Source organism: Callospermophilus lateralis, chromosome 10, assembly GCF_048772815.1.
Source record: "Callospermophilus lateralis isolate mCalLat2 chromosome 10, mCalLat2.hap1, whole genome shotgun sequence".
Taxonomy (NCBI): Eukaryota; Metazoa; Chordata; class Mammalia; order Rodentia; family Sciuridae; genus Callospermophilus; species Callospermophilus lateralis.
In genome coordinates, this window is record NC_135314.1 from 38,276,984 (window position 1) to 38,296,233 (window position 19,250).

The window sequence follows — 19,250 nt, forward strand, 5'->3', positions numbered from 1 at the left end:
CTTAAAATTAAAAATTTGTAAAATTTATGTACCATAAAAGTGTTTTCTACAATAATAAAATTTTCCAATCATTGAATTTGTAATTAGACAAAAATCTTGTCAATTTTAAAAGTAAGATACCCCTTGATAAAAGGGATTATTAAGACTGTAGATTTATATTAATTTCTCTCTCTTTTTTTTTTTTTTTAGAATATAGCGTCAATGCAATGTATTTTAAACATGAAATATTTTTCAAATTTGGAAAAAAGTTTGAATTTAATTTCCACTAGTCATTCACAATGAAATGTCAGTCTTCATGAAAAGGTATGTGTTTCATTCTACTGTGGTTGGAATTTGTGAAGCTGCATTCCTTTTTAAACAAAGGCAGGACAGTGAAACCCTGAAGCTAAGGCAGCTAAGTTTATAGCAGCGAATTTTATCAAGCAAAATAGTTTGTTAGAGGAAAGGCTGTGTACTTGATGAAGTTTGCTCATGAAGTTGAAAGACATAACACAAAACTATTTTTATTCAAGTTATATTTAATCAAGCAATATTTAAATGACTGACTTATCATTTATGAATTATGCTCAAATGTTCTATTTGACATGAATTGGTTTTACTTTAAACATGCATGCTTATTGATAAAATGGAAGAGAGCAAAGAAGTAAAAATGTAGCAGTGTGATGGATGAGAGTCTATTGAATCAAAGAAAACCCAAAGAGGAATAATTGTGGAAATAAATTTCACTCTTATTGCTCAGAACCAGAAGACTGCTGAGGCCCAGGTTTTTTGGTTGGTGAATGCTAGATATTTTAAACTCATGTTTAAATCTGAACTGGGAAGGTTTTTTTGGTATGCTTTGTTGTTGTTGTTTTTTGTTTTGTTTTTATTTCCATTATACTTGGACCTATAGCACTAATTTAAAATTTTGAAGTTATAGTGACAAAACAGTTATACTTACTAAAAGTTGTGTACACTAATACCCAAATAGCATGCTCTGGCATATTCAGTTGCAAGTATTTGGCATTTATACCTATAGAAGATTCAGAGTAATTCAGATCACTTATTTATCCTCCCAATGTGACAGAAAGTTATTGTTTGCCTTTAAAAATGATGTGCAAGAAATTATTTGTACTTAATATCATCCACACAAGAGATGTATTTCAATTGATTGCAGGAGCTAAAATGAAGTTGGAAAAATGTTGAAAAGTGAAGGGTTTTATTGTCTCTAAGTTCTTTGAAGCACTAAAATTCCATTGTGCTCTGATAATCCACCTGGGTTGTGTAATCTAGGTTTCTGACATGGAAGTTATCCTTGTCATTATTCATGTCCTGTCAAAGTCTTAAAGCTTAGATAATCCGATATATAACAGTGTTGGCAAAAAGAAACAGAGTGTATCTTTTCATTTCTTTATTCACTGAGATCATTTTAGAATATACAATTGTTTGGCAATGCAAAGGATAAAAACCAGACATGCTGAGAGATCTATTGGTATGGATAAATCTTATCTTGTTTTCCCCACGAAACTTGGCAGCCACTTTTGACATCTCTCAAGTTAATCCATCAAGGTTAAAGAACAAATTGTGGCATATTCAAGCACTAAATTTTAATTGACTAGGAATAGCATTGGTTCCCATGCCTTTTTGGAATAAACCACAACATATAGAGAGAAGTTTCTGTGGTGTTTTGTTTTATTTCACAAAGCAGTCAGCAGAATTGTTTATCTGTTTCAAATTAAAAATGGATAACCCATTTTTATCTTTCTTTTTAATCATAGAGAGATTTAGTGTTTTCAAAGATAAGTAAATGAACAAGGAATTATGTTTGATCCAACACAATGAACTAATCTAATAATAGAATTAATCGAGCCAATAATATAGAGCTAGACATAATAAAGGGATTTACTGTGGGGAAGTGGTTTCTGGTTTTAGGGGCTCCCAAGGAAGTTGCTCTCAAAAAGCTCTCCAAAGTCAGGAAACAAAAAGAGAGCTATGGAACAACCACCAACAAAATGAAGTTTCTCTTCTTCTCAGTATGGAAAGTGACACTTGATAATTGGCTTATCTCAGGAAGGGATCAACGCTGATTGGCACATGGCAATTTGACCAAGTTTGATCTCATACAAAATTCTTGGCCATTTCCAACCATCAGTGCAGGTAGGCAATATGGCTGTTTGATATGTACATATAAAGATATTGTAGGCACACAGGAAAAGGGAATCTAATCCAACCTAAATATGCCCAAGATTTATTAGCAGTGTCTCTAAATTAGGAACATTTTTGGCATATAGGATATGTATTATTTTCTTTTTTTAAGTTAAACTTGTCCATGTAAGTTTGTGGTAAGTGTACCTGCTTTATTTCAAAAATTTCCAGGGGTTCTTAGAAAATGTGAATTTTTCAATTACACCTGTGTGGCTAAATGAAAATTTGAATAACTAGGTATGCCACAAAAAGTACTTTGAAATTCAAAGTCTAATTGGTGGAGAAACAGCTGTTCTTTCTCTCCTGATGCTTTACTATCATAAACTTTGAAAATTGAGAAATCTTAATTTAACCAATATTTCCACATTAGTTCCAACACAAAACTACTTGTATGTATTAAATTTTAAATGCATAAACATATACATTATGTATAATGTGTACTTATATAATTAAATGTGCATAAACATATTTAATTATATATCATGTATGTAATTTATGCTCAAATAAAATTTGTTTTTCAGAATTTTATTAGATTCCAGCTCTCTACAGATCATCTCTAGCTATTAGGACAAGAACTTCTAAATGCTACTAATACACAAATTTTACCACATCCCAAAATTCACACAATAACTTTTGGATCAAAAATCAGGTTAGCTTTCTGTAACGTTTCTTGGGAAGCTTGGAACAATTCATTCTTTGTTTCCCAGGGCATCTCTGTTCTCAATAAGATTTCCTCCTGAAGGTTGACAAACCTGGGAATGAACTGGGGCAAAATTTAGTAGACCCCATTCTGAATATTCAGCAATTTCTCTACAATAATGCATTGGAACCTGGAAATGTATGTTATGTGGTTACCCCTGTTTGAATTCCAGTTACTGATTGATTTAAAATCTGGAAGGCTTCAGTGGAAGATATGCTCTATGTGTTTGGACAAATCTCCTCTAGGAAAGATACAATTTAAATCAAATCATTTCAAATCATGATTGAAACCACCAGTCTGGAAGACTCATAATCAATGCTTCTGTGAAAACAAAATGAATATGGGTAGATTGATCCAACTTCGGGTGTTTTCTCATAGTTGAGGTGTAGATATTTTGTATTAGGAGGTACAGACTTTTTGAAGCAATGATTGTATTGTTTTGCACTGCCTCTGTGATTACATTAGAAAGCATCTGGCAGTTTTAGACATGCCACTGGAATACCCATGCATCTCTTAGTGTTTATGTGGCATAACATACTGGCTTACTTAATGATTCTATTTTTTTTTAATCTTTTTTCCCATTTAGAGGTGCTAGGGTTAAAAAAGAGGCAGGATGTTTTTGCATTATATTCATTCCTTTTATACATGTACAATATAATAAATATTTGTGATTGAGATAAATCTTTTTATTTTCTCTGTACTACCATTTAGACACTTTTGATTTTGAATGAGAAAACAATAAATTGAAGAGCACAGTATTGATGTCTTTGCTCGGTGTTGTCTCTCTAGAGCCTAGCATAGTACTCAGCACATAGTGGTTGTTAGGTAAATATTTAATGAGTAAATTAAAAGAATATTTCAATATTTCTTTTTTTCATAACTTCTTGTGTACAGAAAATGCCATTAAGATGTCTCTGTGTTTATAAAGCAAATTTTTTTTAAACATAAACTGTAATATCTTGAATTTTTATTTATTTATTCATTTATTTATTTATTTATTCATTTGAGAGAGAGAGAGAGAGAGAGAGAGAGAGAGAGAGAGAGAGAGAGAGAATTTTTTAATATTTATTTTCTAGTTATTGGCGGACACAACATCTTTGTTTGTATGTGGTGCTGAGGATCGAACCCGGGCCGCCTGCATGGCAGGCGAGCGTGCTACCGCTTGAGCCACATCCCCAGCCCTATAAAGCAAATTTGATTCTAGTTTTAGTTAGCCCGCATTCTAATTGTTATGAAAAATAAATCTGGGGACAGTCACTTAATAAGATGAATGCTCTCTTTCACCTAAATATTCTGGGATCATAGGAATTACTCATCTCTACAATGTAATTCAGAAACTGAATCTTATTAGTAGCTTCAATTAATAAAATTTAAGAAAAGATGAAACAAACATTTCATGAAATATTTGCTTATGGATAACTGTTTTACAGGTATTGGCCTCTCAAAATGTTCACTTAACCTTTGTTTCAGACTTTTAAAAAAAGGGTAAAAGTCTCTCTCTATTTTTTTAAATATAAAAACTCCTTAATATGGGACAATCCTTTCTTGGTATTCAAAGGTGATTAAACTATGAATAGTATAATGATATTTAATCTGTAACCTTTAGTGTGTGTGCACACATATGTATGACTTATTATAAAAATATTTTTGAGCAAGATGTTGGCAGTGATTACCTCTGGGCACTGGGTTTATGAAAGACTCTCTTTTGAGCATTACAGATTTATTTAATCTATAAGTTTTTAAATCTTTGTAAGACTATTATAAAAATTTTTCAAAGATGATAAAATTTTGAAGCATTATTTCATTATGATGATGCACAGTTTAACTCTTTGTGTCAGATCAAAGGAATTATGCCAAAAGTCAAATCCTCTAAGTTTAAAAAAAAAAAAAAAATATATATATATATATATATATATATATATATATATATATATATATATATATTTTTTTTTTTTTTAGTTGTAGTTGGACACAATATGTTTACTTTATTTATTTATTTTTATGTGGTTCTGAGGATTGAACCCAGCACCTCACACATGCTAACACTCCACTGCTGAGCCACAACCCCAACATGCCCCTAAGATGGTAGGTTAAACCATCTACCTTCATTGTTCCACAATATTATATATATATGTGTGTGTGTGTATATATATATATATATTTATAAATATTTATGTTTTTAAACATCACACTGTATTTCATAAATATATGGAATTCTCACTTGTGAACTAAAAATGAAAAAGAATTTTGAAGGAGTAGCATCAAAAGTAATAAACAAAATATTTTATTAACTAAGCCAAAAAAATACCTTTGAAAGAGAAATTTTTAAAATATGAAAATAGTGCCTAAACTCTTAGATAATTTTCCTGAAAGTTCAAGAAACTAGGAAGTGATTAATATTTTCAAAAACAGTAAGGTAAAACATATTAGCAACTTTAGGCTTTTGAATCTCAAAGAAGAATGACTATAAATGTTAAACCTATTTCAGAACTGCAATTTGAAAAGAATAAAACATTAAATTAAACTATAGGCACATGTGCCCATTTTTTTGGTCACAGACTTGATACAAAAAGGGTCCCAACTTGAATCTGAAAAATACTGTGCAAAGTTAAATTTCATCTATAAGTGAATCAGTTTAATCAAGGTTGACTCTTTATTTATTCATCATGGCTTTCAGAGTAATGGTCCATGAAATTCCAAAATATTGCATCCTTACTGACCTAAGTAATCATAGCAATCAGCACAAAAATTTCCCTTCCTTAAAAGAGCTTTTTTTAAAATTTAAGTTAATGTCATATGAAGAGAGAGACAAAGAGACAAAGAGAAGAAGGAGAGAGAGAGAAAGAGAGAGAGGCTTGTTAGAAAGGATAATGAACAAAATTAGTAGTAAATTTGATGGAGACTTAAGAACTCAATAGTGTGAGAAGTTACCACTTCTTCTGGAATACACAGTACAAGCTGCTCATTTAGTTCAATGAAGGGGTATTTGCAATTTAGGTGAAGTTTTACATTTTCTTTTTTTTTAATTTCCAATTTTAACTCTTCACAGTTAAAATCTTACTTTTAAGTTAAATCTTACTTTTCCTATTTTACCTGGATAAGATATTGATACCCTTCCTGGAATGATAACAAAATATTCACATGTTTATTTGTAAATAATACAGCAAGGATCCATGAATATTTCATTTTATACAAAATGTAAAACTAAATGTCTTCATCAAAATTTTTTTCATCCTCATGACCAAACTATGTTGAATGTATCTCCAAATAATTTAATCAATGAAGAGACTTCTCCAAATTACTGTTATTGGAATATAGACGGATTTGTATCTAGCCAGCAGTCAAGCCCCACATCCTATCATAACTGCCACATTATAAAACTGTCATAGGGATGCAGCTAAGGGTTAAAGCACTTACCCAGCATGCACCATGGTGAAGTCATAGGTTAACTACATTTTTGATAATAAGTTTTCATTAATATTCTATATTTATATAATATATAATACAATATTATTACAGATTATTGATTTTCATAATAATTTTTTTGGAGTTTGAGCCTTAGTCCCTTTCTATTACTTGTTATGTGAAATAAAATTTTCTGAATGTTTAAAGTAGGATAGTTCAGGACAGCTTTCCTAATGTCATAGAATTTTAACTTCTGTTCCTTTTTGTAATAAAAAAAATGATAATTTATTCTGAAATGTCCTAGCTCTGGTCTATTCCTTTACTTTCCTCTTCAAATTCTCTCTCTCTCTTTTAATTCTCTATTTTCTATCTTATTTTTCATTTTACTCCTTTCTATTTCTCCTCAGTGTGAAACTATGTCCTGTAGGGTTATTTTTGCTGGTCTATTCCAAAAGTCTACAGACTGAGACAGTCTACTTAGCATAACTGGAGTGCTTTCACATATACCTGCTAATAAATTGATTAAACTCCTTTCATTTTTAAGCATTGCTGTAACATAAGCCCATTATGTTTTCTTCTTGGCTTTTTTAAAAAATTCCAACCATTTCTTTGAAAACATTTATTATATTTATCAAACATTATTTGTCTGTCTCTTGAATCAATTTTTGAAACATATGATTCAGTTTTTTCCTAAGTTTCTTAATTCATTTTCCTCATAATATGTCAGAAATATTATAAAATTTTCTACTCTGTATTTTATTTTATTTTTTGGGAACTAGAGATTAAACTCAAGGGTGCTACATCCACAATCCTTTTTTATTTTTTTAATGTTGAGACAAGGTCTTGATAAGTTGCTGAGGCCAGTCTTCAAGTTGCAATTCTCCTACCTGAGACTCCCAAATCACTGGTATTCCAGATGTGTGCCATCATACACAACTTATTCTGTATTTTATATGTACAACTTAAGAAAAAATCAAACACTGCTGGCCTTTTTTTTTTTCTGTTACTGTCAATATAACCTCCAAGTTAAGGACATCCCAAGGAGGTGTTTGAGTAGTCTTTATTACTTTTTAATACCTTTATTTAATTTATTTATTTTTATGTGGTGCTGGGGATTGAACCCATTGCCTCCCACGTGCTATATGAGCACTCAACTGCTGAGCCACAACCCCAGCTCCAGTCTTTATCATTTTAACACCCAAAGTTTCAATAATGGGCATGAATAATTATTTGATGTACCTGAAATGGATTTCTAGACTATGTTTTTATACCACGCCGACAATTCACTTTAGTAACATTCTTTAATTAAAAATACCCTACTTAAATTATACTATACAGATAAATAAATGGAAAAACCATAAAATATTTCATTTAGAATGGGATATTCCATAAAATTTTATTATAACATAGAGTAACAAATTAACTCATTTTCTTCTTCACTGTATACAGAATGTACTAAGTTGTAAGTCCCCGAATTAATACTTCTTACCTTGGCAGCTGTAGTTCCTTTAAATTCCATTGTAGGTGGTCCATCTCCATGTAGGAGGTAGAAAAAAAAAGAGAAAAAAATTGCTACCAATCTAGAAAGAAAAACTGAAAAACTACGAAGTCATAACTTTTTTTAAATGTACTAAAAGCAGGATGTAAACAAGCAACTTGAAATCTATGGCAGGATAAGCCTCACCAAGAAGGATGGGGAATGAACATTGGCTTACCTTTGGTAGAGTCTAGAAGGAAAAGATTCTTGGTACCATTTGTGAATGTAAGAAGAATATAGAAAAAAATTCCAGTGAAAGTGTTTGAGTGCAAATGACTGTTAAGAGTACTGGAACCTGGGAACCATTAACTCTAAAGTTGAGTATCTAAAGCAAATCAAGTAGTGCTATGTGGTTATGTATATATACAGTAAAATATATGAACATCACAGAACAAACTAAAGTAGAACTGAAGTATGCTTCAATAAGCTTGTTCTTTCTCATTATATTTAAAATGGAATAATATTATTTGAAGTTAGAATGCAATTAAATATTGTAAGTCCTTGGGCAATTGAAAATAAAAACAGTACTAATGAGGACAAGATTAACCATTATTAAGGATAACATAAAATCACAAGATGAATTAATCCAAAAGCAGGTGTATAAAGGGAGAAAAAAACAAGGAAAAAGTGAACCAAGTAGAAGACAAACATCATCCTCTAGATTTAATTCCAATTATACAGAAATTAGGTCAATCACAAATGGTATCAACATAATTGTGAAAAGAAAGGTATTGTCAGAATAGCTAAAATGGCATGATTCAACTACATGCTGCCCTCTGTAAGAGCAGCTTTAAATATAGAGATATAAATGAAAGCAAAAGATAGGAAAAATTACTTTGGAAATATTAATTTGCAGAAATTATATGACAATATTGATACAAGACAAAATAAGATTGAGAACAAGGAATATATGCAGTAATAAAAATAAACATAATATAGTAATACAAGGTCAATTATTTAAAAAAAAACAAACTTGAATGTGTTACCCTAAAAACAATGTTTTGAAATTACGTAAGTGAAATCTGACAGAACTAAAAGAATAGGCAAATCCATCATTTTAGTTGGAGACTTCAACACTTGTCTTAACGATAGAACAAGAAGATAGATAGTTAAGAATTTTTTGAAAAAAAAAAAAGAGTCAGATTGACCTCAATGCAGTTTATGAAACAATCCAACCAATATCAGTGGAATAAAATTTTGAAAATCACATGCTATAGACTGAAAGTTTGCATTCCCCAAACTTACATGTGGAAACCTAAATTTCTAATTTGGAGGGGATGTCTTGGGGGATAATTAGGTGTAATGATGTTATAAGGTTGGAACCCCCATAATGGGATCAGTGCCTTTTTAAGAAGAGTGGGACACCAAAGATTTGTCCCTCTGTTTGCAAGGGATACAGCAGTAAGATAACATCTGTTAACTAGGAAGAGAGATTTTACAAGATACTAAATCTGCCAGCTTTTTGATCTTAGAATTCCCAGCCTTCATAATATTCTCAGCAAACAAAGGGACAGAAGGAGTTTCTTTGAAATAATTTTTTTTTATTTAAGCTACCCAGTCTATGGTGTTTTGTTATAGTAACCCAAGTCAACTAATAAAAGTAGTACACGTGGAACATTCACCAACAGAACCCCAAACTTAGCATGTTTAAAAGATTAAAATCATACAAACTATGGTTTTAGCCAAACTTAACTAGGCTTGTTTAGCAGATATTCAGAAAATACAGTAACATTTTAAACACTTTGTCATAATTATGAATAATCCAGGCATCAAAATGGAAATCACACTAGAAATTAGAAAAGATTTTTAATTAGATGAAAATGAAAACACAATTGATTAACTGTGGCATGAAGATTGAGCAAAATTTACAGGAAATTTATGACACTAAAGGCTTATATTGGAAAATAATTTTTTAAAATCAATGATCTGTAGTAAGAAATAATAATAGAAAAGGAACCTAAACCAAAATAAACATAAATATAAGGATAAAGATCAATGAAGTTGGATACAAGAAGAAAAATAGAGCCAAACAAAGAAGTCAAAGTAGATATTTTGAAAATACTAAACAGATAAATAAACCCTATTGAGACTTGTGAAGAAGAGAGAAAATATGAAGACCCAATATATAGAATGAAGGATAATATGTTTGCCAACCCTTATAGTATTAGAAGATAATAATATATTACAATCAATTCCATGCCAATAGTATGGACATCTTAAATATGTTGAATTTATTTTAAGAAACTTACTGTAAACAAACAAGCAAACAAATAAGCAAAACAGGCCAGATGAGCTGGAGGAAAGATGAAAGACTTTCAGGCTGCCAAGGAGACCGCTTTGGTTGTTGATGAAGTGAGCAACATTGTCAAAGAAGCTATAGAAAGTGCCATCGGCAATAACACTTACCAGCACAGCCAAGTCAATCAGTGGACCACAAATGTTGTAGAACAAACCCTAAGCCAACTCACCAAGCTGGGAAAACCACTTAAATATATTGTGACTTGTGTAATCATGCAAAAGAATGGAGCTGGGTTATGCACAGCAAGTTCTTGCTTCTGGGTCAGCTCTACAGATGGGAGCTGCACTGCGCAATGGGAGAACAAGACCCTGTACTGCATGGTCAGCACCTTTGGACTGTCCATCTGACCTCTTTGTCCAGCCTGTGTCCTCTTTTGCCTCAAAATTTCTATTCCATCTTCTAACTCACCAACCATGAATTCAGTGGACACCTTTCTCTTGTGTTTTGTAACACCCTTAAAACATAGACAAATAAACCAAATGACTGCACTATTATATTAAAAAACAAAACAACAAAACAAAACAAAAACAGGTCAGATGTTTACAATGACTAATTCCTAAAATAATTTAGGGAACAAATTATACAAGTTCTACCCAAAGCCTTCCAGAAGATATGAGATCGAAACACTTCTCTAGTCATTTATGACATTTCTCTGAATCATTCAAGGACACTACAGAACTATTCTCTTTTCAGAGGATATATCTACAAAGACATGTACTTATTCAACATATACACAAATAACACCAACAAAATATTAGCAAATTTAAAGTAAGGAGGTATAAAAAATAATACTACATCACAAAGGAGCAATAACACCAGGAATGCAAGTTTGGTTCAACACTTAGGGATGACAGAGTAATGTAATTAGGTGATGTAATTCAACATTTGAACAAAATAAGCAAGGTTTAAAAAAGAATTATTTCAACAGATATAAGAAAGCAGTTGGCCATGGTCAACATCTACTCATCATGAATATTCTCAGCAAACAAAGGGGCAGAAGGAGTTTCTTCAACCTAATAAAGGGCATTTATCAAAACAAAACCTAAACCACAACTAACATTATATATAATTGAGATAGATTGAATATTCCCCCTAAAAGTGTAAGAATTCACCACTTCCAGATTTTCTAATAATTAAGAGAAAGGCAAGGCATATGTATTGGAGAAGGAGAAATTAAAAGTATCTATATTTATAAATAATCTGATGAAATATAGAAACTTTCAAAGTTTCTACCAATAGTTCTATATAAAAAATATATATATTTTAGATTTTGGGGAAATAAATGAAAATTTAATTAAAATTGGCAAAAACACCACAAATACACACACACACACACACAAATAAATACTGAAGTGCATATAGAATGTATGTGCACAATCTGTAGACTGGAACCATACAATTCTCATGAAAAAAAACCCAAGAAACTAAGAAATATTTAGTTAATGGATAAATATGTGCCATATTCACAGATTAAAGTATACAATATTATTAAAAATGTCAATTATCCCAAATGCCTCTAAGCAAATTCATGCCCCACGCCCCCCACCACCTCGTGTACAGTTGAGAAGCTGTTCTAAAGTTTACATGGCAATGCAAAGGGATTAGAATTGTCAAGATAATTTTGAAAAGATAATGCAGGATTCACAGTAGCTGTTTTCAAGATTTACCATTAAGCTGCGTTAGTTCAGACAGTGTAATATTGGTGCAAGATGAGACACACAGTATATATTCCATAGCATAACTTGTTGATAAAATTGCTTCCCAAATACACCAATTAACATAGCACTCAACCAAGTAAAACTCTGACTAGTTCATTAGGTTTCTCTTTTCTTCCTTCCTACCTTTTTCTTTTCATCTGTCTCCCCCTCTCCTCTTCCTTTTTTCCCTCCCTCCTTCTGTCTTTACACCTTTTTCCCCCTAACCCCAACCTTTTATAATTCTATAATCTTTCCACAGTGTATCTTGGAATTATTAAGAAGACATGGAATGTTTCTTCATTGCTGTATTTTGGCTGTTTTTCTTTGTGAATCATAATAAACCTTCCAAGATTCAGTGTTTCCATTTCTGAATTGGAGTGACCTTATGAGTTTTATGTGTCCACATGGTGAGAGAAGGAATTAAAGTTTTTATTAAAATAATGATATTTAAATTATTTTTATCATTATAAATTTGTACATACCTTTCAATTTAAAAGCAAAAATAAACATAATTTAAAAAAATTAAATACAAGAATGAAGCTAATTGCATACAAATATAAAATAGTTTTATCATTAACTCAGTGTCAGAAAATAACATATTCCCTACATTCTATCCTGCCAATGATCTTGTATTTTACTGACTAGTAGATGTATTCAAGGAAGTTATAACTCCTTAGCATATAGCATAGAATAACCCTAAATGTAGGGCAATATTCTCTGCAATGGAGAGTTCTACCCGAGACTTTTCTCCAACTTTCTCCCTCCTCTCTCTCTCTCATAATTAATCTGAAGAAAATGGTGACTATTACATAGGACTGTTGATCAATGATTCTTTGACTAGTGCTTCAAAATGTTTAATTGGTTGTGCTCGTATGAATCATACTTGCATTGGTTTGAATATTAACACCTGACAATTGGAATTGAGTTTTCCTGCTTTTACGTTTTTTTCTAAAGTTTTAAGTATTTAATGTGCAATCAGTGTCCAATAAACTTGAGAGAATCACTGATAAATTGATTCAAGCTTTTAGTCCCTTAAAAATCTATGAGTATGTTTCAGAAAACATTTGTCTGGAATATCATTCATTCATCATACTTATTTTTCTCTTGGTATTGCAAACTGCAAATGTTTTTCTACTATTAGCATACATACCTGCAAAATATCCCTCATGAGTTTCCTCTGATACAGTCTTCTCCCCAAATCTGTCATGATGCTTGCATTGTGCATTTTTATGCATAATGGAAAACCTGTGTGCAATGAGAACAGTGGCATAATGTATTCTTCAGGGTGATAAGCTATGTTTCATGTAATGACAGTTCCTCTCTCTGAATTTACTCTGTTCTCAGTAGATGTGTTTCAAATTAATAGAGCATTAGTCCCTAATCAAGGAAGTATTTAGGAATACATTTTTAATTAAAATGAACTATGGGGAGGAATAAATAGTGTTAGACTTTTCGTGTTAATTTGACATAATGTATTACTCATGTATCTCTGCGCATTACTAAAGATTAGACCATTGATATTTTTGTAATTTAATGTAAAAATAGAGCAAACAGAAAGAAACAGATTTAATAGAATAAATATGAAAAGCTGAAAATCAGAGAGGCTTGAAGCAAGCCAAATCATGAAATATATATTTTTGGGGACCTAAAACAATTATATAAACAAGCCATCCACTTGTTACCAGCAATGGGCACAACAGGACATACACATCACCTATTTTTACTTACAAAGACTACCTGGTCTCCCTTTGTAGGAGTATCATCTTTGCCATCAGGAAGTTCTTTTACAAATCAGCTTCAATGAACAATAATGTCAGTCTTTTGGTTTATTTTTTTGTGAAAATATATTCGTCTTATATAGAGAGCTCCAAGAAATACATTTTGCACTTTAGGCATGAAGGAAATGCCTATGTTCTAACCCAAAGGATTCATAGTTAATCTTTAAACAGTAGTAAATGTTTAAAATAGAAAACTAATCAAGACAAGACTCAAACATGTCAGATACCACCTCTGAAGAGGCAATATCTTTAAAATCTCAAAAAATATGTGAATTAATGGAAGTATTATATATATTCTGTAATTGGATCCTGAAATTCTTTCAGCTTATTGAGTGTGTAGGAAGAAAAATGTATGTTCTAACTGAAAATGTTATTGGAATTGAGATTGTTCCTTTGATGCTAATTTATTAAGAAACAAGGATATATAAATTTGTAGACCACATATTAGAGGATATGAATGATAACTTCCTTAGTAATTATTTCTAGGGTGTATGTAAGGTTACTTATGGCATGACATGGTGCTCAGCAATTGGAAATTAAAATTAAAAAACAGACTAATTTCTCCAAGGAAGTAAAACCTCTTTCCTATATGTTGCAGCTCACAGACAGTCTTTGAACAAGGTTCAGATAAAGAAGTAAAATGGGTTTAAGAATCTTTGCTCCTAGTGATAATAGACCCAGAATCTTCTTATAAGTACAGAAAATCAAAATAGGATTAATAAGAGTAAACACTACTGATGATGAGTGCTACAGGCTTTGAAACAAAAATAGGAAATATGTGCACAAAGCAATCAAGAGAAGAACTGACTGCAAATAAATGGTTTTCCAGTTTAAAATGAGTAACGGTCATCACCATAGTTTAATGAGAAGGATTCAAAGACAGATGACGGTATCTTTTTTACATCTTCTTTAAGTTATTTGATCCAAATAAACATTATATGCCACTTGTATTTCTCCTTACAGACTTGGGTCCTGGCAGGTTTTATAACTATTTCATTGTATTCATAAATTGTTAAAAATATCTTCATTGTTGTGTATCAACATCTGGATGAAACTGATATCACAGTAAATAAGTTGTAATGTAAGAATAAAGATAGAGAAGCAAAATATCATGCCTACTTTGAATTAAAGACACATTTGTTTTTCTGTCTTGTGTATTAGCTTTCTCCAAATAACCTCAGGTAGGATTGCAACTCAGACTTAGAGAAGCTGAATAAACTTTCAGCAATATCAATTAATAGTTGTGTACACTTAGGCAAACCATTCTCTCTCTCTAAGCTTCACAGAGCTCAGCCATAAAATCAACAATAGTTACTCAACAAGAATTTTGTGAAGACAAATGGACACAATGGACATTATTATGTCTATATCAAAGCCTAGCCCATCTGAGTCACTCAAATGGCTGAAATGAAAAGTTATTCATAATAGATTTTACATTGTTTCTGATGATCTCTTTTGCGGCTTTCTTCCTAGCATTATTAGTTCATTGTTGTAATTAATATCTACATTAGTGATTTTTTTTGAATGAATGGTCACTTTTTAGTCTCATGCTGAAGGAGCAATCAACAGAAACAATTTCCTTGAGTACTATCCCTAGGAAGCCGATGTGGCTTTGTTACTGTGAATATCAGATGCTGCAGGATCTCTGTGTACAGAAGCTACTGTATTCATTTGGAAAGGCAAAACAAATGATTGCTCAATTGGATGCTTAAACAGGCAGTATTGTAAGTGTATAAATGCTTCCATTTGCCAGACTTGGAGAGAAGTTGTTTTGATGTGAATCTTGAAGTTCATTCTGTCTAAGATTAAATTTCACTGTCAGTAACTAGATGTGACCTTGCATTGAGTTTGCATTGAGTTAGCTTCTGTGCTTCTCTGAGAGATAAAAGTCCAAAAGAAGTATAGATCTACCATACTCTACAGATATGAAAGCTCAAAGAAAAAAGGTAGCTGTGCAAAAAGAAGTGATATTGAAAATCATTTCCCAATGACAATTAATTTAGCAGAACACAATGTATGAACTTATCTTGAAAGTAGCCATTTCTCTGCTTTATGGGTACCGAAATTTAGCTGAAGATACTGGCAATAGACAAAACTGTTCCACATTTCTCATCCCTCACCTAAGACTTAAGCTCTTATTAAAACATGATTTTTAGATCATTTTACCTCATATAGAGTAGAAAAACTGAGAATATTTTCAGTCCAAATTGTCTTGTTTACATAAGAAACAACAACAAAAGAATCACACAAAGTATGTGTCAATGTCTTCCACATATTATGCATATATATACAAAGGTACTTGTTCAATAGCTTTTAGGTACAATAGAACACAGTCAGTTTGACAATATTTTATTTTTGCCTAGGTATTGAGGAAGATAGAGCAATAAAATGAAAATCAAATTGCTATTAGAGTCAAATATGTAAGTATTACACTAACCATAGCAAGGAAATTAAAGAGAAAAGCCCATTAAGAATTTTAAAAAAATTTATTGACCAGCTTTCAGTACTCTGTACATAGTTCTTTTAATGACAATGCACGAAAATTCTACTAAAATTCAGAAAGAAATATTTTAAAACGTGTTCATGTGAGCCAGGTTGGTTCAAGTAAAAATGAACTTGGTTTGGTTAGGGAAGTGTTATGGTTTGAATGTCAGGTATCCCCCAAAAGCTCACATGTGAGACAATGCAAAAAGATTTGGAGGATAAATGATTGGGTTACAGCCTTGACCTAATCAATATATCACTCCCTGATGAGATTAAATGAGTGGTTAACTGGAGGCAGGTGGCATATCACTGGAGGAAGTGGTTCATTGAAGATATGGCTATGGGGGTATATATTTTGTATCTGGAGAGTGGAGTCTCTCTCTCTCTCTCTCTCTCTCTCTCTCTCTTTCTCTCTCTCTCTCTCTCTCTGTGTGTGTGTGTGTGTGTGTGTGTGTGTGTGTGCTTCATAATCATCATGTGAGTTGTTTCCCTCTGCCACACTTTTCCTCCATGATGATTAGCTTCACCCTGAGCCCCTGAGAAATGGAAGCTATTGTCTATGGACTGAAACCTCTAAAACCATGAGCCTCCAAATAAAGTCTTCCTTCTCTACAATTGTTCTGGCTAGGTCTTTTAGACCAGCAGTGAAAAAGCTGACTAAAACAGGTAGTTGTCACTTTAATTTACTATCAAATCTGCAACAATCTGTTCAGAGGGCAGGCTCAGGTTAAGAACACAGTGAGCAGGGTCAGGGTTGCTCTTGCCTCCCTTGTTCATCTATGGTTGGCACCGTAATTCAGAAAGTTTAGCACCATGTTTTTTGTGAAGAAGGTATCAGGACTTAGGACTCCCAAACCCAAGATTCACTTTACAAAGACAAAAAGAAATTCTTGTTTGACAAAGTAACATATATTTACATTTCATTTCTCATATAAAAAGTTGCCATGTTACAGGTTTCAGTCCAGCTGTCCTGACTACAGGTCATTATAAGAGCCAGCAGGATGATATCCCCTTACCAAATATCATATTTTTTATGGATTTCTTTCTCTGATATCATTTTCCTCTACCACATTTTGATTAGGTTTTAAAACATTTATACAGAACATTGAAAAATATTTTTTTGCATTAGTATAAAATTCACATCAAGCACTGTTAGGATAAACTGATACTCAAATATTATTGTCAACAAGAAGATGCCATAGAGAGTGAAACAAATTTAAAAAAGAATTGCTCAGAAAATGAGAATCTCAAAATTGTTTTAATGGCAATATTCTTAAAAAGTAAAATATTGCTAATGTCTAGATACAAAACTCATTTAAAACTTCTGGTCCTTTCAGAAGATGGGGAAAGGTGCAAAATGTTTTACTCCCATACTTCCAAAAATGACAGGCAACCAAATAACTTGAAATATATATATATATATATATATATATATATATATATATATTTATATATATAAGTATATATATACTTTTTTTCTAAAAATAAAGGGATCACAGGCCTTGAGTAAATTCTGCCAGGTACCATACAAACTGATAAGAAAAATTCAGCTAAAATATTTAACAAATTGCTAAAGTCTGAGTGTGGTCTAACAAGGAGAACTTACTATTCTCAGGAGCCACAGACAGAAGGTAAATTAGCTACTACTCAGGTTGTCTTCTCCATGAACCTTACAAGTGCTCCTAAGAAACATTTGGGTAAAGCAAGAGTCCTAAGACAGCTCCCCTCCTGGTATAGGTCTGAGGGGTGAGAACAGCCGCCATCATAAGACTCAAAGCCCATCTGAATGATCCCTCCCAAGGGGAAAACAGGCAGGACAGAAAGGTAGAAAGCACCATCTTTATGGCCTGGACGCAAGCCCATTACAGCTGAGGAAAGGTAACAGAAAACATTTTTTAAGGATTTGGGGACTGAGGGGGAGATAGGAATGTACTATGAGTCCATACAATTAAAGGTTGAGAGGAGAAAAAACACTGAGAATTCTTCACTTTTGGATCCCAGAAGCAATGCTCACTTAAGGCTGGGTTAAGTGGAGTCTACAGAAAATTTTCTGTCTCCATAAACTTAATTAAAAGGATAATAAATACTAAATAATAAGTAACAGCAGTCTAGTTTGGAAAAAGAGGCAGGAGTGAGAAGGTACTCTGCAAAGTAAAGAGTTAACACTGAGGGTGGCACAGACTTTGACAGAAATCTTCTGGCAAAAGAGCTGTCACCATAGCACAAGCTAAAATTGAGGAATTTGATATCTATGGCACATAAAGGGAAAGCTTAATAAAACTACATGAAATACACCCTGAAATTTCTGAAAATATTAACCCTATTTTTTTAGTAGGGGCTTAACATAAGAATATGAATGCTCATTTCTAGGCATACACCTTTTACTTTTTGCATTAATATAAAATAAGACATCTCTGCTGTCCTATTCCACAACACACATGAGTCTCAAATGTTTTATGTCAAGGAAAGAAGTCCATATATTGTATTATTCCAATCAGATGATGTTTTAATAAAGGAAAACGGATAGAGAAAGAGCATAAACCAATGGTTGCCAGAAGATTGGATCTTCTCCTGAAGTTGGAGAAGAGCTTGGATTCAAAGGGATATGGCTTAATTTTGTTCTGTCTTGATTATGTTGTTGGCTTTGCAAATTGTATGTTTTACTTCAAAACTTGCTGAAATATACACTAAGAAGAGTCAATTTTACTGTTTAAAATTTATATGCTAAGAAAAGGGAATAAGTTAATCATAAGATACATCATAGACTTAATAACAGATTTTTTAAATGCAAATAATACATGTACACAGAATTTTTAGGTAGATCTTCAAGTCTGAATGCTAGCATGTGGAGTATTAAATGTAGTTCTTAGAAGTGAAGATTTATGCTGTGATTGTATACATTTCAGAGAATAAAAAGACACATTAGCACACTAACGGCTGCTTTATGTACAGAAATCATAGACAGTCCATGTGCATGTGGTAGCTCTGTGTGTGTGTGTGTGTGTGAGAGAGAGAGAGAGAGAGAGAGAGAGAGAGAGAGTGTGTCTTAAGACATTACCCCTTTGTGCAACATGATAAGATGACCTCGTGATTTCTAGAATTTTGAAGAATCTGTTGCTAACTTTGAAGAGTCTATTGCTACATAGTGACTAGGCTGCACTGTTCA

At 32.2% G+C, this 19,250-nt stretch overlaps 1 protein-coding gene across 2 annotated transcripts; it reads left to right on the forward strand.

Moving 5' to 3' along the window:
- Positions 1-10,130: 10,130 nt before the first annotated feature.
- LOC143408803 (dynein light chain Tctex-type 1-like) lies at positions 10,131-10,472 on the forward strand. 2 transcript variants are annotated; one of them, XM_076868689.1, is made up of 2 exons: positions 10,131-10,329; positions 10,399-10,472. In XM_076868689.1, the coding sequence occupies exons 1-2, from the start codon at positions 10,131-10,133 to the stop codon at positions 10,470-10,472; spliced, it is 273 nt and encodes a 90-aa protein (XP_076724804.1). The 2 variants fall into 2 exon arrangements, with proteins under 2 accessions (XP_076724804.1, XP_076724803.1); XM_076868688.1 differs by having other exon boundaries at positions 10,131-10,472.
- Positions 10,473-19,250: the final 8,778 nt, after the last annotated feature.

Coding starts and splice junctions, on each gene's coding strand:
- LOC143408803 (XM_076868688.1), top strand. CDS start 10,131: ATGAAAGACTTTCAGGCTGCCAAGGAGACCGCTTTGGTTGTTGATGAA.